This window comes from Manduca sexta, chromosome 28 (genome assembly GCF_014839805.1).
Source record: "Manduca sexta isolate Smith_Timp_Sample1 chromosome 28, JHU_Msex_v1.0, whole genome shotgun sequence".
NCBI classification, from domain to species: Eukaryota; Metazoa; Arthropoda; class Insecta; order Lepidoptera; family Sphingidae; genus Manduca; species Manduca sexta.
Window position 1 is genome coordinate 12345990 of NC_051142.1, and position 21463 is coordinate 12367452.

A 21463-nucleotide genomic window follows, 5' to 3' on the forward strand; every position below is an offset into this window, starting at 1 on the left:
GTTACGCGCCGCTATCCTAGCCGATGACATCGGGCGTTTCCGGAAGTATTCGGCTGCGCGGGCAGGCTGGCAGAAGAGAAGATATGTCACGCGGCGACTATTCGATTATTATTCTCTCTGGCTGGACGTTGTCAAAAGAATGTCTAAAATTGTATTCTGTAATTATTTTGCTAATATAATGTTTACTGTAAAAGAGCGTTTTACATTCAGAAGTGGGATTATACAAATGATAATTTGAAGTTACATTGAATTCGAATGTGAAGAGAACTATCGGAATAAATCTGTGATGAATCATTGAATGCCAAAATTAAAATTACCAGATTCTCAGATTTTTAGTTACCATGGCAACGTCTACGTCTGTTGAAGTAAATATGTTGGGAATGCATATGGAATTGATGTCTGCACATTAGTACGATTAACGACATTCATAACAAAAACTTCGTTATGCCTGCTGCTTGGCTCACTGGAGAGGGTGTTTTCTTAGAAACTAAATCATTGGAGACAGGAATGACTGGAGTCATGTGAAGTCAAATTAGTGGCGCAACACTTCAGGCTGACAATGCGAACGTGCGTAACTGTTTATTTTATTTAATCTGATCTGTCTGTGGCCGTGAGCCTTTTGATAATATTCTATCTGCAGCCGTGACCATTTTGATCATATTCTGTCTGTAGCAATGACCATTCTGGTCATATTCTGTCTGTAACCATGAGCATTCTGATCATATTCTGTCTGTAGTCATGAGCATTCTGATCATATTCTGTCTGTGGCCATGAGCCTTCTGATCATATTCTGTCTGTAGCCATGAGCATTCTGATTAGTGTTACTAGGTCCTATTTGTTTGAAATCGGGCAACAGGTAAAACAAATCGGGATCCAGGTTGAAGGTCGAAACACAAAAAAATACTGCAAGTCATGCTAATGTTGGTTTTCATTGCAATTTCTGTTTTAACATCGAATCATAGATCACGGTACAGACGCGTCTCTAAACAACAGAACAAAATAAAACTATACCTACAGGGCTAGTGATGTGATGTGTTGTTTATTTTTTGATAATAATGTCTTTTGATAAATTTATTGATTTTCGGGACATTTAATGTCCCAATCAGTCGCAAATCGGGACGCGTCTCCAGAACTCTGATAACCGGGATATTCCGCGCACATCGAGACACCTGGTAACACTACGTCAGAACATACTCTGTCTGATTTGACTGCTTTATTTTACTGATCTGCTTCATTAATTCTGTTTTACTTAATTTCTTTTTCTGTTTTTCTGGTTCTGTTTCTGGTTTAGTGTTTATATTTAATTATAAACTATATATAGTATCTGTGAATTCATTAATCTTACATGGAAAGCTTACAGTCTGACATAAAGAGATTAAGCTACAATATACGGCAGGAGTACAATATTATGTGATTTGTGGTATACGAGGTTCCAAAATCCAGTCAACTGTGTTGATGTATAAATGCAATTTAGGAAAACAGAGTAAAAGAAAAATAAGACAGAGCAAACGTTGTTGTTTAGAAATGTAATATAATAATATAATATAACATACATATCTTCTGTTCCAGATACCCTCACTGATCTGGTTTGGAGCATGATAAAAAACTATTCTGTCTGTACTTGGACTCTGGATAAATTGAAAAGCACTGGCTTATTAATTGAAATGTTTGGTATTCTTACATAGCACTTACGCAATGGCTCTGAACAATTGATGCTCTCTAAGTATACTAATAAGGTACAATATGTGAGCAATATTTCTGCGAATGAATAAAGGTACAATATGGTGACTCTGAAATAGTATACTGGATTGTGTTGCCGTACTAGCTGTAACACTAAGCTTGGTTGGTTAACCTTCGCTCAATTTTTTGATAAACAGTGGGAATGGTAATCTGAGATTGCAAAAACATTTGTATTTGTCTTTGAGTATTCTTGCAATTTTGAAGTGTACCATGTTGGTGGTGGTGGTTTATTGTTGGTAATAACATTATGAACAAAAAAAAAGTAAAATATCAGATAAAACCTTACGACTGACATCTATTATACTGCTTATGATAAGTTATTTTCTGTTAACCTGTTGAGTTGTAGAAATATTTTAACCGTGGTTTTATCGAGCAGACATGCACAAGGAATTCATGTCATGATGATACTTCAGAGATGGATGTCTTCTGATTTTAGTGGGTCATTAGAAGCTGATGTTTTAATCAAATAGTTAAAAAAGTATGTTTAGAGTTCAGTTATTGTCATTTTGTATATATGTAATTATATGGCGAGAAATTACAGGTAGTGTTATAATAAAAAAAAGTTGAAACATATTCGGTAGAAGTAGCGACGGATGTGTGCTTCAGTATCGATACTATTTACGGAGCCCAATTTACGGAATGTAAAATTGTCATTACCGAAAATTATGTACAAATCCTGGTTCCGATGAGTTGCCAACATTATGTAATGCATATGAAAATTGCTGTAGTTGTTTTTATTCCATGTTGGCCATGTTCTCTCTGTGCTGGTTGTTTATATAAGCGGAACATACACGTGTAGCTAACGCTGTACTTGAGTAGTGTAATTGTAAATCACATGTCTCCACATCGGCTTCGATCGCCAGTGACAGTTTTTATAAACACTGGGGTAACGGTTAAGTCTGCTGGTTCTCTTAGTTGAATCTGGTCCAGTGTCTTGGTTATGCCTGCGATATAGAACCACTTTAGCGAGGACTTTATAGATATTTGACATCAAGTTGTAGACCTATAGTTATTTATTCAAACTGTTAAGATTTATAGTCTTCTTAGTGTTTCTTATATTTTAAATAATATCCCATTTAGGAAGTGTCTTGACACGCGTGGCTTAACTGACTATTCGACTCATAGTTACGGGGTAGACTGCGCTTTCAATTGGTTTTCTGTTATAACAAACGAAAGTTTTGAAGATCCCGAGATCTCTGTCGTATTTTTAGTTGTTTCGTCCAATTTGATCTTGAATGTTGCTATGCTCTCTGGAGTCCGTCATTCATCGAACATATTCAGAGATTGGTATGAGAGCCCAGAAGCAGTTTCTGTATCATTTTTCACACGTGAATAACCACTGCCACAGTTTACAAAGCTACGAATCTAGACTTGCTCAATTTAAAATCAGTTTTCTTGAATAAAGACGCGAGATGGCAGATATCATTTTTATTTATTTTACAAAAATGGGTTAACGTTGACATTGATAACTCTGTTTTGTTAATGAAACTTAATTTTGCTGATTCTCGTTCTGGCAACCGTCTCCATAACAGAGTGACTTTCAACTTGCCAACACGGCGAATCAATTATAGTCATCACTTGCCTTTGTGGCGAATGTATCAGTCCACAATAATATGCTTCAAGAAATTTGTATTTTAGCGGTAAAGTACCTCAGATTAAGAAACTTGGAATAATAAATTCTGTCCCTAATTTGTGACTTCAACTAATTTGTTATTACTAATTCAAACACAATGTAACTTGTTTCCTAATTTACTTTTATTGCATGTAGAGTTCACTTCTCGAAAGTCGTGCACCCAGTTCTGTTGCTAATGTATCCGTTCTTAATTTGGAGTCTGTACATCTTATGTTATCGATTAGGTTAGAAGAGCTAGTAATAAAAAAATGTTCTTTTCAATCTTCTTGTGTAGTCGTATAATAGTAATTGTTGTCCACTGACTTGAAATTAATTTATTCTTAAGACCTCAGTCAATAACTATGTGAGTGTTGGTGTTAATAATGTCCCTGTTCTCGATGAGAAGTTCACTGTTGATGTTCTCTGCACCTGGAGTTTTATTTGACTACTTTTATGTTTCAGAGATTGTCTCCGGTACCGGTTCTTTAATGGTCGGATCTGTTGTTTCTGTAGTATTTCTGCATGTGTATAATTCTTGGATGCATTAAGTAGCTTTGATAGAGACTCTCGTATTGTGGTTTCTATTATGCCGTTTTTATCCTTTATGCTGGGGATCTAATCTCTTTTCGCTGTCTGTATTTTCCCGTCTTTTTTTTCTTAATGCCTCTGGTCGTTTGAATGCATTTTTCTGTGTTTATAATCTGGAAGCATGGCAATCTTCCGCATGTTAGTTTTAAATATTTTATTAATTTCAGTTATGACTTTTCTAACGCTTCTTGCCTTTATGCTGTGTTACTCGTAAACCATTTGATTAATTGATTTGATTGAGTTGGTATATGTTGCGTATGCTTATTTATATGTATGAATCGTGTGCTGATAAGTCCTTATTGTGTGTTTTATTATCTTGTGTGTTAACTTCCTTTGCGACTTCTATGGAGTTCTTTAGTTGTGCTTCTCATTCCTTTTCATTTGCTGCTGTCTTACTAATTGGAGGTTTTGCTTTGAAAGGTTTAATTGTTCTGGGTGTTATTTTAAACTTAAGTTTGGTTCTCAGCATTCTATGATTACTACTAGTATTCAGCATTAACTGTATGTAAACTTGGATAAATAGAATGAAGGTCTTTGGTTGCTGGGAATGAAGTAAGGAAACGGGGTTTAGGTACTAACGAAAAATAAATTATATACACATATAGCGTGAAAGTTAATTGCAAAATGGATAAGTTGTTGGATATTGTGGATACGCAAGACTTGATTGGTTTATTAAAGAGTTAATCGATCAGAAATAGTTAGTGATTTACTGGTAAAAATGTTTAAAATATAAGTATCCGATTCAGTTCTGCTTTCCCAAATTTATGTTTGTGAATACCTTTGGTATTCACTTTGCAGGATGGCCGATGTTACGCGCCGCTATCCTAGCCGATGACATCGGGCGTTTCCGGAAGTATTCGGCTGCGCGGGCAGGCTGGCAGAAGAGAAGATATGTCACGCGGCGACTATTCGATTATTATTCTCTCTGGCTGGACGTTGTCAAAAGAATGTCTAAAATTGTATTCTGTAATTATTTTGCTAATATAATGTTTACTGTAAAAAGAGCGTTTTACAGTTGCGTTCATATTTCTTCAGAATAAAATAAAATTTCGTATAAACGAAATATTTTTGGTGCTTGCAAATATTTTGCGCATTATAGCGGTGGCGCATTCTGTTTGCTTTGTAATAAATAATGGCTACTTACATGAAATTGTGTGCATTTCGGTACTGGCAAGCGATAAAATGACCGGTTTGCGTTCTTCTGGACAAAAACAATATGAATTATTTGACGTCATTTTATAAACTCCCCATTTTCGTATCGATATTAATATTTATTTTACTAAGACATTTTTAAGACTTTTTCTACGGTAAAACAGATAATGAAAGACAGACAATAAGTAGTCTATTGTGCACTATAGAAACAAAGACAATGCCAATACAATATGGCGATCATGAATTACAACGAGAAATACAATGGGCAAGCTTGTTGCTCAATAGCTTGTTCTTTCAGACAAGGATAGATGTATATACAATACAAAATAGATATGTAATACAAGAGTGTGTACTAATGGTATTGTATATTATGTTTATACACACACACCATTTATCCCCGAAGGGGTAGGCAGAGGCGCAACTGGTACACTCTCATTTCGTCGTGTGTATCCATGATAGTACGGGGACGAGCCTATCGGCATATCAGGCACATAAACTAGACTTCGGGCTGATAAGCATTAGAAAAACCAAATATCATAATGCCTAATCCGGAGATCGAACCCGAGACTTCAGCAGTCGTACAATAAATACAACGAGTATGAAATTATAAGCTATGCGTGCTCAACTAAGCTAACATATTTTATTTTTGCACCCGCATTAAATTCATTAGTGAAGTAGTATAATGTATTCTATTATTACTTACTTTAAGCTGTAAAACAGTTGAGTGCAAATCCAATACAAGTTTATACCGAAGGACGTGAGTATGTAAATTCCAAATTGCCCGTTAATTAATCTCACCAAACGTACTATTTTCAAATATTGAGTACGAAATTCAGCACAAGAAAAATTCTCCTGGAATATGAAGAAAAATAGGTTCTTAGAACATAAAGAGTAAAATATAAAGAAACTAATTTGATGGGCTAATCAATTTCAAAATAATATTCATCAAATAGCAGTAGCTAGGAATTTATATTTTGTTTAAAGGGATATTCAAATTGAAGTAACGAGTCATTAAAATTAATATGAAATGCCTTAGGGCGCCTTAAAATTAGCCGCGCGACTGCAGCGTGGCAACCGCGCTGCTTTGTAAATCAATAAGAATTACCACAACACAAAGGACACTAAAGCATAATTCGTCAGAGCGCCTTCAATTTGCTATTAACTGCAAAGCAGCTGCAACGGGGCAGTCGGGCGTGTATTTTTTGTAATATGGACTTATGTTGCCGCGCGATCGCACTGCCGTCGCTCGGCTATTTTGAAGACGCCCTTAGAATGAACAGTATGAGTGTCACTTTATGTACATATAGCATCAATAGTATTTTATTTATCCATTAGATACTCTTGATTGAAAAACTACCAAATTCATATAAAACGTTCGTGAACTACCAGATCGCTGTTACGTTTGATGGAGAGTGTGAAATAATAGGAACTAGGAAGATACCAATGATCGGTGTTGATGTAAATATTTGCTTCAGATTTGGATGTTGTAAGAGCGAAAATCCTTCGTAATCTTAGATATCCGTAAAATAACAATTATACTTAATCTATAGGTTCATATTTATCTTGGGTATATTTATCTTGGTCATTATATTATATCATTGTTATTTTTTCTCTTTTGTCAAAGATGGAAACGGTCATTACTTATTACGTAAAAATTTTCGTTTCCTCCCACTCCCGCCAACGCAAAAGTAATAAATTACACCCACATCAAATGTTGCTATTTTTAAAGGTCATGTAGTTAAAATTAATTAGTATTCTTAAGGCTTAAGTACTAATACATTTTTTTTTTCAAATTTGATAAAAGTAAACGAATCATTGTGTATACTCATGATTGAAAACATTCTTCTTTAACTTATTAATATATTTTTTAATTACTTTCCCGACACGATTTTTTCGTTCATTAATCATTTTAAACGTACCATCGATATTCAAACTTGTTCTGGAAGATCAGTTGTTATTAATAACGTACAAATCGTCGTAAGCTGCTATGGCCTACCATTTCTTTCGAACAACCTACTCGTCGCGTTCTGGGTTCTTATATTAAAGAATTTTAAAAAGATTTAGATTTAAGCAAACATTTAAGCCAATTGTGCTAATTAAATAAATTGTGCTAAACTGTCGGGAGAAAACTAAGATATAAAAACCGCATTAAAATCCGAAAAATTGTTTAATTATAATGTCTAACATTCGTAAACAGAAGATATATTGTGTGCTAATTAAGTTAAATGCATACCTCCTTAACAGCTATCTTCAGCAATTCATTGTGAACAGTAAAATGCTCCGTTAAATAAATACTTATCACCATTAGCAGCAAATCGTTGTAGCTCCATATAAACGTGGATTGAAGATTAAATATCTGGAAAGAACGTGGAAATTACACCTCTTAATATATTTTTGTATACAGTCGCTGCAAACTGACCCCGCTCAAGTGGCAGTGGGCAGGACATAGCTCGAGGAATTGATGGTCGTTGGGGCGGAAAAGTTCTGCAGTGGCGACCACGAACCGGAAGACGCAGCGTAGGCAGGACCCCCACGAGATGGGCCGGCGACCTGGTGAGGGTCGCCGATGGATGAAGGCGGCCCAGACCCGGTCCCTATGGCGCTCAATGGGGGAGGCCTATCTCTAGCAGTGGACGATTCCCGGCTGAAATGATGATGATGATGAAACTCACCCCACAGCACCTTATGGTAAATGGAGTGGGGTCCAATAAAATGTCGACTGATGACAGATGATTACTCCCCGGCACTCGACATAATTATGTCGGCCAGTTGGAATCGGATATACACAGGCTGATCTCGGAACGCGACACGCTTACGTGGGCCACTAGAGCGGGTTTTAACACCTTGTGTACGGTGGTCGGTATAAGGGCGGATATAAAATATATCCTACCAACAAAAAATAATGCTTAGGTAACTGCTAATTATACCTATAATACATGTATTAAATATATTAATTAATGTTCTTGAGAAGCAAACCTAAAGCCACTAATGTATAGTTTATTTCAAGCATCATTAGCTAAAACATAAATCTGCAAATGCCACTTACAGTTAAACGTCTGAAGTTACTACGCTAATAAGATTTACGTCTTACATTTAAATATTCGGTCGAAATACAAGCATTAATAAATGTATATTATCTATTTATATTACTTTACCTTACCATTATTAATCTTTATTACTTTCAATCACTCTGACTACGCTCTATTGGGTACTACTTATATATTAATATACTCATTTTGTATAGATAACCATCTAATATTATTAAGTCGATATCATTGTCAGTTCATTCATATCATATAATACAATCGTAATATAATCTTATTTAAAACTAGCTTTTGCTCGCGGTTTCGCCCGCGTGAAAGAATTTTACTGCATAAAAGTCCCGCTATATATTTTTCTGGGATAGTAAGTAGCCTATAACGTTCCTATGGTCTTAAACGATGTCCATACCAAATTTTATAAAAATATGTTTAGAAGTTTTTGAAAAAATCGATAACATACAGACAGACAGAAGAGGGGACTTTGTTTTATAGTATAGATACCCATTCAAGAGATTCTGTAAACAAATATATACAAAATTGCCTTCAAACAGTGCATACCTCGCTTAAAATTCCTTTCCACAGAGTGTAGGGTGTGTAGTCAAAAATCCATGGCATGTTGAACCGGAAAAACGTTTCGCACATATCTTTGGGGTTGCAGGAGTATGCCACCGTGAGCCCATAAAATACAGAAAGTAGATGCTCCACTAAAAATACAAAGATTAAAATTTTAGAAGAATTCGTGATGATTCTGGGCAAAATTTGTCGGAGTATCGTTTTGAAATAATTTGAATGATAGCATATTTACACTTATCATGGGTTGTAGGCACCTGTTCAATTCTAAAGCAATATCTAAAATTTATGTAATTGTTCATTCTATAATAAAATATATTGAAATTATAAAATAAAGGCGAATATTAATTTTAATAAAAAAGTTATTTTAAAAGTTACAAATTTATGATATTCGTAAATTGTAGTTGTACTCTTCTGTAAACCTTAATCCGTTGAAATATTCCTCCATATTGGGTAACCAAGTCATAAACACGGCTTATTCCACATACCGATGGGTATCAGGTGCGTAGGCTGTCTCTTGTGGCGTGTCAACTCGTTAGGTTTAATAACATGAAATATCGTACGCGTTTTTTCCATAAAATATAGAAAAAATATTTTAAGAACACTTTGTTTGATCACTTTGCTGAGAACGCTGCTATTTATAAAATTTGAGGAATAGAAGAATTTCTACATGCTGCCTTGGCTATCAAGGTTTTGTATAGATTTAGAAAGAAAGAATGAAAGAAAATACGTTAATTGCGGTAACTCACACTAAACATAAATTATAACTATGAACAGAAATTATACCCTATAGTAATTTAAAATAAAAATTAAACTATAAGACACTAAAAGCCTAACAGGCATAACAGACTGATTTAACAATCTAATTAGGTTTTGTTTGCATATATGCCCGTGATACTAGCTATCCCACGAGATGAATGTCTTTCCAAATTAAAGCAGTAGTATATTATACGGACTCTGGAAAGTGACCCCACTAGACTTGATGGTAAGTGGAGTGGGGTTGAGATAGAGTGCGGACTAACGAGAGATGATTACCCCTCGCCAGTGGTTACAATTATGCAGGCCTGTGTGGGACCGAATATATACGGGCTGATCCTGGAATGCGACACATTTAAGCCACTATGTACGACTATATTGTACGATGGCGAATTCAGATATCATACAGCAGTTTAAATATACAATAATGTATTATATGTTCAATAAAATCTACTAAAGATGATTATAATATTAATTAATTATGGTTATTTACCTAAAGCTGCTGCTAGAGTGAACACCATGGTAATATTGCACCACAAAGTGACGTTGCTTGTAAATGGAGGTAATGTGGATTCTATCTCCTCGGCCTTGGTTATTAACTTCGGCCAAAATCTGCCAATGTTCAGCAATATCAGCGATGATATTAGACTTGAAGAATAGAAAACTGAATTTGCTGTAACAGAATAATAATAATATGAAAATCTGTAGGAATAAGAAATACATAATGTTACTTCTAACTCGAAAAATTTTAATTTCAGTACGAAATACTATTCAGCTAATACACACATAATAATTAGGTAATTAAACTAATTATAATCGGCAAATATATAAACTTACTTAGTGTAAAAATGGTGTTTTCCCTTTTCTAAATAATAATCTCACAGAAAATTCACACCAAAATAAAGGGGATGAAGTACCAAATTCCATACTTACTTATATTCGGCAACGAGATACCATTTTGGACAAGCCAGCAGCAAGTCATGACAAACATCAACGTTTGACCAAAAAGTGTTACTAAATAGTAAATAGTGTAAATGGATCGAAACGTAAATCTGAAACAAAATCAGGGATTAGATCTATTCATCCAAAATCTAGGGACAGTTTTATTATACCACTAATTGATAAGATTGACCGCCTTCTGTTTGTCAAAGTGATTCAAGAAAAAATCTTGTATTCAAAACATGATGGTTCAAAGATAGAATTCATTGTATTCATTCATCTTCTATTTTTGACACAAGATATAAAAAGCCTGCAACATATTCAAAAATTATTATGAACTTGTCGGTAACTTCAACTAAATTGCTAAATTATTTAACAGTTTAGTTGATAGTTGCCTCAACTAATTGCTAAATTAAATGCCTAAGTCGTCTTGTGGTTTTATAAATTTGTTAAAATTTTCATTATATTCGCATGGACTCATATGTTCAACAATCTTGATACAACTATTAAATTCAACGGCTAAGAAGTAATTTTGTATTACAATTTTTGTCTCTGATTTATCTTTGAATATTTTTTTCATATCATTTTATTTTGCCTTTGAGGTATTATAATGAAATTGCATCGATTTAAAAATAAAATATAATATATTATTAAGTATTGTTATTATTGAACGATATTACTCTGTTGAAACGATTAAGAATTATTTTGGTTCAAGAGTAAAAGAATATTGATACATAACATAATTATTTGTATATATTTATCTTTATTATAAATAAAAATTAATGTATTTTTTCCGTGTTCTCAATCAGACATTCTTTTGTAACGAAACTTTGTTGATTTGTTTTGTTTGTTGAGCTGTAGGTTTCCTAAAAAATCTTGATCGCAGTATGTGATCATATATATTTGAAAAAGGTAGCGATTTGTAAAGCACAAATATTCCTTTAGACACGAACAATTGCACATTGGCTGTGCAAAAATAAATCCTAATGACACGTACGCAGTAAAATTATTTCACTACTTCGCAGTGTTTACACTGAATATTCTAAAACAAAATAATACATTTTGTCGCCGCAAAACCGTCCCAGATGTGACGTAACGGCATCATATCCGTAAATTTGAGCGTTAATTAAAACTTGCGTCAGATTCCCGACACTGTAATAAATCCACGTGTAACACATTTTTGTACAGTTTATTTAACAAAAATGTTTTTGTAAAGTAAATAATATGGAGGTTTTTTAAATACCATTGTCTATTGACACTGGATTTTAACCCCTAAAGGTGTCTTAATTAAAAATATTTTGTAAGATTACGTTTGTTTGGTATATCATTTTAGAGGGTAATAGTGATGTATTAGCTTAATCTTATATTTATTGTGTTTTTCTTATTTTTTAAACACTCTTAATACTTATGTTGCTATCTCGTAGTCTAAATGCCAACGCTGAAAAGTCATTGAGATACAAATGATTTGCAACACCAGTGACCATAGTTAATAGTAGAGCGATAAATTTTGAAAACTTGCTAATTTGTACTTATTTTAGAAATTAATGACGCTTCATAATATGTAAAATTTATGGGTTCCAATTTCAAACTGGCCGGCATAACTGTGTCAACTGACGACGGGTAATCATCTCTCGCCAGTCGACTATCTAGACCACTTGACTTACCATCAGATAAAGCGGGTTTAATTTATATTCCCGTATCAAATACATACAAGTATATGCCAACTCTACGCCACACGAACCACGTGGTCTAACAATTTCCCTAAAGCAATCAACCCTTGTAAGGAACAGATGTAATTTACACAACGTTAAGTAAACCGTAAATCTACGCATTTAACATTCTACCTCGTTATTAAAACTACACGTGATACATATTATGAGTTTATTAAGAACTAGCTTTTGTTCGCGGCTCCGGCCGTGCGAATCACTTTTTCCGCGATAAAATAGAGCCTACATTTTAAGTTAGAGCTTGAGAAATATATCAATGAATTCAATTCCATGCAGTAGTTTTGCGTGGTACATAAACGAAAATTATAATATCTTGTTTTGACTTTTGTTGCTATAATAAAGACCCCGCATTAGTTTCCGTCAATATTTGTATTGTACAGACATTGGCCTTTCAAAATTTTATTATATGGAATTTATATATGTATGTCCGCGCAGAGACTTGCGCAGATATATTATTAGTTGTGTATATCTATGTCCAAAATAGGATGAATATGATAATAGAGATAAAAAGTAGACGAATATAGTCATTATTGCTAATGCAAACGAACTATAATGTGATGTATTGTTATAAAAATATCTTCTCTTTGCGTATGCATGAATAAGTCATCGATTATTAAAAGATTATATCCGAAATAAACTTACCAACTCCACACTTACCTGAGCTCTCCGCTAGAAGACTTCATCAAACCACTTAAGGGAAGTAGGCCCAACAAACGACTACACAGTAAAGTGTGTCTTATTGTTGAGTGAAGGCTGCAAGGCCATTTATTAGTTATATTTAATCTTCTCTCCAAATCATTTCGATTTAATAATTTGATTTTTTTTACTGCATCGGAAACGCGAGACATGTTTTAACCTGTTACTTCAAATGCTGGTAAAACGTACTGTAGGTGATGGATTCGAAAGCAAAGTGGCATAAGTCAATTTATATATTTATCGAATTAGTACTATAGATTATTTTTAAATAATTATTATGGAAAAACGATACGATACTTATGGTATCTAAGAGAAGCTATTTTTATATAAGAACACATCCTGCCTATTAAGCCATAACCCTTTTCTTCTCGTCGTGCGGATATTATTACTATCCTAACAAAATAAGAGAAGTCTTACTCAAATATAGCTTAGTTAATTCGTTTCCCCTTAAGAAAACTAATCGCTTCAAAAGAGTAGAATGTAATATGCTTAGTTTTCTCTAAAACATTTATTTTAAACGTACATGGCAAAGTATTTTTATGGAATTAGCTTTTACTTAGAGGTAAGTTCGTGGAGACGATTCCAAAACTTGGTATTATTTTTTGGTGTCAATTAATATAAGTACGTTAATTCAGAAGTCAATGTATTTGTTTGTCAAAATTAATATAAAACAATACAGGTATATACGCACACAATTTGACAAATATAATATTGTTAATAATTAAAAGATTTTAAGTTTTGTACTTACCTCAACTATTAAACTAGGTGCTCATGATCTGTTTTTACAAAAAATATTATTACACACGAATGACATTTACGAACAATCCGTCATGTTGCCACCAACCGAGGTGTTTTCCGTGAAAATATTAGTTTTCGAACGAATGGTGACACGTAGGTGAGACGTATTGCTCAACTCAAAATGTTATTGAAGGAGGAATAGTTTATAGCACATAAATATGGTTAAAAACACAAAGATTTTTGTCATCTAGAGTCATGTCTAGAGTCTGTGACATCAATATTATTTCATTCCTGCGTCCACCACTGGAATTCCTATCAACCAGGATCGGCAGTGGTGTGCATTTTATGATACCGAGTGGTGCATCGTAGCGTGTCTATGGGACCAAAATCATTATAATATATGCAACGAAGTTAATTAAAGAGGGTTAATAATATAGGGAGGAGTCGAAAGTATAATTTGTCCATACGCTTTTATTTATTTATAAGGTCCTTCACAGCTAAATTAAACATAATAAAAACAAAAATTAAATGATACAGTACGCCAGTTACGAAGTACACATTATTGTACAAATTAATAAGTAAAAGTAGAATAACAAATAAAAAAACTGAAGAAAGATTTAGATATATAATTATAGAAAAGAATTTATATATTTGGATAAACAACAAAAGATACACCATACATATTTGTTTGTTACATGAAACAATTATTAATTATTGCGCTGCTATTTTATTTACAGGCTGTCACCGCATAAAGATATTAAACAACAACAAAAAATTATTTGTTTTGTTGTTGCAGTTATCTCCATCATAAGCGGAATACGTACTAAAATTAATAATGAATGTAAACTAAACTTCAACAAGCCAATTCAGTATTTTCTTTTTTAAGATAGAGAGCGAGTCATTTAATATGTCAGATTTTTCTACAATTCGTATTTTATAACAAATCCTGCAAACAAGCAATTAGAGGTCACGTGATGTAGCGGACAAATGACTATCTTTGTATTCCAGGCGAATAAAAATCCGTCCTTTGGTTCGTTCGTTACGTGGATTTTGTGGGCATTTGGCAATCTTACTGACTTCAAGGTATACAATAATAAACGTGTTATGATGCCCCGATCCAGCTAAATCCAGGTGTAACAAAGTCAATAGTGCATTTTTTTTACATTCAATAATATATATAAATTTTAATTATCTTATGAATTTTATTGGGCAAACAGGTAAACCGAGTTATTAATTAAACTAAAGTATGTCTCAAAAAATGCACAGTGAAAACGGATTTCACATAAGCATAAGCGAGAAAAAACCTAGTAAAAAATATTACCGCAAACTATAACAGCCAAAATTACACTTAGTTTTGCATAATAAAGGAGTCCAATCAGCAACAAAATCTAAATTTAAATTAAACCTTAAGGGCACGTTCTCATCGCAATATTTTTCAACCCTACGAGAAAATATTAATCTTGTATCGCGCGGCAGAGCTCGCGCCTTACATTCGATTAAAGTCATTTATACACGATCTAAAATATATTGTTTGGTTTTACCTGACACTATTGTGGTGTAGGAAGCTATCAACTGTTGCAGTAGACACACGATACAAATTGGCGGTGATGAACTATCAATATTTCATTTTCATTACAACTGACACAAATATGAAACTGACAACTGAGTTTTTTGAATGACGAGCCTCGAATGACGAGGCAAATTTGTTGTTCTCCTGATGGTACGCGATACGATTCTCCGTAAACAGTAGAAACACCATCCAACACCTTGAACAACAAAGTATTTTTCGGTATTCCACTGCGCTCGCCATTCTGAGACATAAAATGTGTCTTATTATGTCCAGTAGGTCACTGGCTACAATATCCTTCAAACCGGATCAGAACAGTGACTACACACTGTTGCTTGGCGGCAGAAATAGACATTGCGGTGATACCTACCCAGGTGGACTCTCACATATGTGAGACCTACCACCACTACGACAGACCTACACCGCTGTTTTGCGTTAACGATTGTAAAAAGGTGACTACGCTACGGATCCTATTTCCTGACAGACAAAACAGTGAATAAACAAATAATTTCGAATTAAATATTCTCTACATTGTATTCCAACCCTTGGAAAATTCCACAAGATTACACTTCGCGCTGAGATTTCTTATTCATTTTGCACGTCGCCAGTAGTAAACAAGTATTCAGTATATCTTCTTACTCACAATAAATGTAGTACAACATAATAATAAAAATAAAAAATGGTAAATTAAGTCAATTATTCCTTTAAACACATCCTTTGAATTTTGAGGGTGTGTGAAGTCTACCAATCCGCACTAGGCCAGCATGGTGAACTAAGGCCTAACCCCTCTCAGTAGTAGAGGAGGCCCGAGCCCAGCAGAGGGACAGTATATAATAAATGGCTGATATTATTATTATTGAAAGAAAGCTCGACAAAACATTGTACATAAACTGATGTTAACAACGATATTAGTAGGCCGCTACGAGACAATTTTTTTTTCTGAATTAGAAACCTGCACGTTAGTAAAAAAGGATTTTTCAACTTTGTATTCTAAAAGCTTGTCATTCGCTCTAGTTATTGGAATATGACCGCACTCTCACTGACTCATGATTCAGAACGTCTACATCGCAATCATGATCTGCAAATAAGGAAACCGCCACGTACAGAGACGTATTTGGATATTCTATTGGGGGGAAGTTTAACTTTTTGTCTTTTATGTTATGCAGTGTTTAGAATACTCATATAAAATCTCGGAATTATGAATTACTGATGAAAATAAGTATATTTATTTATATTAATGACTAAATCTGATTAATACACATTATTAAACAAATTTTGACGTCGAGCACGCACAGCAGTGTTTAATAAAATATTTTAGATTTAAGCAAAATTTACTAGATATTTTTCTAGGAATAATAATACGATAATTCGTGTAAGTAACTATAACAATAAGTATTAATATAACATTAATAACTACAAAAACTATGCCATCTTTTTTTCATAACAAAATCAAAACTATAGCTTACATTATCTTCATAAAATTACACATTTGCCGTGAATTCACGTAGTAAACCGCGATAAAAATAATAAAATAGTTTTATTTTAATGAAAAAGTAAGTAAACATATTTATTTTCACTCACTAATCCCCACTTGAATCCCTCCCCTATCTCCTAGATTGCTAGGAGGGTAAGAGCGTGGCAGAGGCGACATTTAGCAAATTGCTCCGTTTACGGTGCTTCGGCTACGTGGCGGTTCACACCTGTGCTTACTCGCCTCGAAATGCATCGCATTTGTATCACGTTTTTGAGTACGTGTTTAGTTCCGAATAGTGAATGGAGGTTATCACTATGTTTTACATCTATGTATCATATATGCAATGTATGCCTCGGTGGCGTAGTTGTATTGTTGGTGCACAGTACGAAACCGCTCTTAGGTCATGGGTTCGAATTGTGAGTCGGGTTTTTTTGCTTCTTTATCAGAATTTGTCCCCCATAAGGCGATAGACTCACAACCTATAACATCATGTGATGGAACACACTTAGCGATAAGTGGATGCTCCAGTTGCACTCCTGTCTACCCTCTTGGGGATAATGTTAAAAACCATGAAGTTCGAGTTCAAGCAACAAAAGATTGTAACGGTTTTTAGATTTGAAAAAGCGCAATTACATCGTCCGATAGTGAAATTTCTGCCCAAGGAATTTATGTTACTTTTTGCTTTTTTATTTTATGCCATGATTATAATGACTCAGCGATTTTAGATTTCGCCTCATTGTGAATTTTTAAATACCGTCCCGTTATTACTTAGTAGTAATAAAGATGCACGCAATTTAACAAATCATATAATATAATTATATCAGCCTTGTATTACATACTGTCCCACTGCTAGGCAAGGGCCTCCTCTACTACCGAAAGGTATTAGGCCTTAGTCCACCACGTTGACCTAGTATAGATCCTTAGACTTCACACACCTTCCAAATTCTTTTAGAGAACTTCTCAGATATGCAGGTTTCCGCACGATGTTTTTCTCCGCTGTTAAATCAAGCGATAATTCATAAAGAATACGCACATCATTTTAGAAAAGTCAGAGGCGTGTGCCTTTGGGTTTTGAACCTGCAGACATTCGTCCCGGCAGTCTGTTCCACAACTAACTAGGCTACCGCCGCTTACAAATCATATTGAGTTTAAACACAAATTTGCTGTTATTACTCACCAGTAACACACATAAAGATTCCTATTTCATTTAATAAGGATTAACTGAAAAACTAACAGCATCTCTTCCACAAAGCACTACGACAGCTTTAAGCACCAAGAAAGTAATATATAAAGCTTACTCGTTAAATGCAAGACCAGAAGAATTCAAAGTACAGTCTTAATCCAGTAAGAAAATCTAGAAATACGGCATTAAGTGGAAATTACTTATAGTTGAATGCGGAAGGAGTTTTTACGGTTCATTGGAATTGAACAATTAGCACTAGTGATTTGTTTGATTTTACGTGTTAGATCGTAACACGTTGTATAGCCAGCTTTTTGCAGCATGAATAGCCCTGCGGGAATATGACGATATCAATGCTACATAGTTTATGAAAATAAAACTATTTTAACGCGAACTCAGTCTACCTCGTGATCACGAAGGCTGCAAAGTTTTCGAAACGGGAGAAAATTATCATATAAAAACCGCGATGTCATCCTTAAAATAGGTTTTAATGATGTCTAACACTGTAACATACACGTAAATATAAGCTTTATAAAATACCTATAAGTGGAAATTGACAGCTTTGTTTTTTGTTTGTGCACTTACGTTCCTGAAAGACTTGAAAATCACGGTCATTCTTTTTCAAGCATCGTCAACACATTTATTATATCTTTGGTATTCAGGGTTTTCATTCATGATTTTTTTTTATTTTTTGTTCAGAATATCAACGTTTCAATGGTATTGGGCATTAGTTTTCAAACTTAAAATTTATTGTGATTACTGTATTAATATGCCCTTAGGAATTATTATGTTGTAAGATTTACACGAACTTATGAGCATTTATAATAAACTATTAAAATAATCAAGATAAACACTATTTTAACTAAAAAGTACTTAAAAATCAATGCGATAGATGTGAATTTGTACGTAATACTAGCTGGCCCGAAAACGTTGTTTTGACATATATATTCTAGGTCTAGAAAATATTTTTGTAGTTAAATTAAATCAGAAATATAGAAATCGCGATTAAAAATAGGTGTTGGTGGCAAAAGGGTGAAAATTTAGGGTTGTATGTATTTTTAATGCCATATCATAAAAAAATTATAATAACAAATAATCTAAAAAAAAAAAAAACCGAAAAAAATGGATTGAAAAGTTAAGAAAAATTGGGATGAAACACCCTTATTACTTAGAGATTTAAAATATAGTTTGCGACCAATTCTCAGACCTACCAATTATTCAGAAAAAAAATCATAAAAATCTGTCGAGCCGTTTCGGAGGAGTTTGGAGCCTAACACTGTGACACGAGAATTTTATATATTAGACAATATATCAACTCTCATTATAAGTCCGTTAAACAAAGGGTGGCCAAGAATTATATCCGTTATGTGATACGGTCATCAAGTCAGCAAACCTAGCCTTATCGATCATTGCCGAAATCAGATCTTAGCCGTACGTTTACTTCTATTGGACCATTTGCCAAAGTTTTCATCGTTGTTTGTTTAAGTGCCTGCGTTTAACACTGACACACGGGCAGGATGTTTGGTCAACGTTCTGATTGATTGTCTGGAATGGTTTTTTTATCTCAAATAGTTGGTGTAAAAGTATTAGTAAAATATAGAAGCACGTTATATGCAGTGCAATTTTTTTTATTACAAACTGTTGAAAATTATTTGATATCATATGCGTTATTAAGTAGGGTTTTTTTGCAGTAACTCAATTAATCAATTTTGCAGCATTGTTATACAATACAAAAACATTTATTCACACAACACCATGACACAAACAAATTACAACCATGACAAAGAAATAATAATAGTAATAAAAAACACATACAAACAAATATAGAAAATATATATTACAAGAAATGCTATAACACTTGTGCTGCTAATTTCGTACCACATAATTGTTATAATATATTCCCATATGGGTATCGAAACATTGTATCTTCGTATATAAAAAAATAAATATCAAGACGACAATTTCAAATATAACCACAAATATATTATGAAGTCCAACATATAGTAGGCTGCGGTGTTTGAAGAAAATGCAACACTAATTAAACAATTCCGGATAAAACAATGGTATACAGCAATCTAGAATAAAACCCAATTTACATGCATCTTAAAATATAGTGATTTTAATCTGTTTTGTTGCCCAAATAAAACAGTTAAATGAAAAGTATTGGTCAATACCAATAGCTGTGTGTAGTGTATAAACGGCGCAACTTGTGATTAACATAATTAAGGTTAAGCCTTTGGCGTGATGATTCCAAATTTAAAGTTGGATTTAATACTTGCAATAAGAACGTTAATTGCGGTTTCGAAGCGGTTCACCTTGGAATAAACGCCCTTTGGATTATGTTTACGTTTATCTGCATGGTTTTATTACCCGTGTGTCTCTGAATTTCTTTTTATCATTGTATAAAAGCGCTTTGTTTACCAAATCGGAGCTTTTACTGGAGTATATAAAAGTCTTATTTCTTCAAATCTTATTTGAGGTATTAGGATGGTATGTACTAGGTTACTAGAATCTTGTTTCTTAGACGGCTGGGTGGAGCAAGTGAAGACTAGATGATTCAGGGCTCTTAGGTTGTTGTTAGGATTTAGAACATTCTAGAACCAATGGAAAGACATCATTTACGTTGGCATTTTAATAAAAAAAAAATCTACAGATAGCATGATATATACAACTATCGCTAATCTTTTTAATTATAATCCATGTCGCCCATAGACTATCAATTTTAAATGAAGAATTTAACGACACAATTTGTCTTCAAATTCCTCGCCATGTCTAGATTAGTGCTATATAAAAGTAATATTCCGGGTGGCAAGTTTTTTATTAGAAAAATTAAAATTGTCATAAAATCAGTGTATCCAATGACCCACGCTTTTATGACAACGATAAAAAATATTCTTTTATTACTTCATGACACAATTTTTTCATGTTCGACGCCGAGCGTAACGAAAAAATTAATGATATTTTACACTTCGTAGAATATAGAATGAGAGTTGAAAATTGTGGTTCATGCGTCATGAGAAAATAAATGAAAATATACCAAATTTAAATAACAAAGATTTAAAGCTAAGAGAGTGTACATAATTTATAAAATTACACGCAATATAGAGTAGTTGCAATTAATTAATTAGGGTATTGTTTTGGTTTTGATGTTGAAAATAATTATCCATTTTAAACATGAACAACGGAGTCTTTCATAACTTATGTTTTATGAGTTTTATGATAAATAAAATGTAATAAACATGGCATGATTCAAATGATCGCTACGTTAAATATTTTTTTAACACAAATGACAAAAATCATGGTCCTATCAAATGAAGACATCTACAGTAACTTAGTAAAGATTATTCAGTTACTTACTTAGCTTTCCTTAGACGTAGTTACTCGTGCCGCCAATAGATGTCTCTATTCAATAAAAAACGTAAATAATTTGAATCAAGAGTATGCAGTGTCTCACAATCAAATGGTTGTGCACTAAAGTTAAATGAGGGGGCTGTGTTTCATTTTAGTTTGATGTGAAGTGAATGCTCCCTTTTTTTAAACATGCTTAGCCAAGTGACCCACTGCATCTGATGCTAAGTGGAGTAGGGTTCAATAAAATATCGACTGATGAGGGATGATTATCTCTAGGTAGTCGACACAATTATGTCGGCCTGTTGGAACTGGATATACACAGGCTGGTGCCA

The 21463-nt window shown here is 33.7% G+C and overlaps 1 protein-coding gene across 1 annotated transcript in view; it reads right to left on the minus strand.

Moving 5' to 3' along the window:
- The window catches only part of LOC115442075 (gustatory receptor for sugar taste 64f), a 16463-nt gene extending 3490 nt beyond the window's left edge, over positions 1–12973 (minus strand). The window contains exons 1-7 of the mRNA XM_037444745.1: positions 12783–12973; positions 10393–10511; positions 9953–10132; positions 8692–8837; positions 7326–7448; positions 5796–5944; positions 5085–5141 (exon numbers count right to left, since the gene is read on the minus strand). Coding sequence (XP_037300642.1) covers positions 5085–5141; positions 5796–5944; positions 7326–7448; positions 8692–8837; positions 9953–10132; positions 10393–10511; positions 12783–12973 — 965 coding nt within the window. The remainder of the gene's footprint in view (positions 1–5084; positions 5142–5795; positions 5945–7325; positions 7449–8691; positions 8838–9952; positions 10133–10392; positions 10512–12782) is intronic.
- Positions 12974–21463: the final 8490 nt, after the last annotated feature.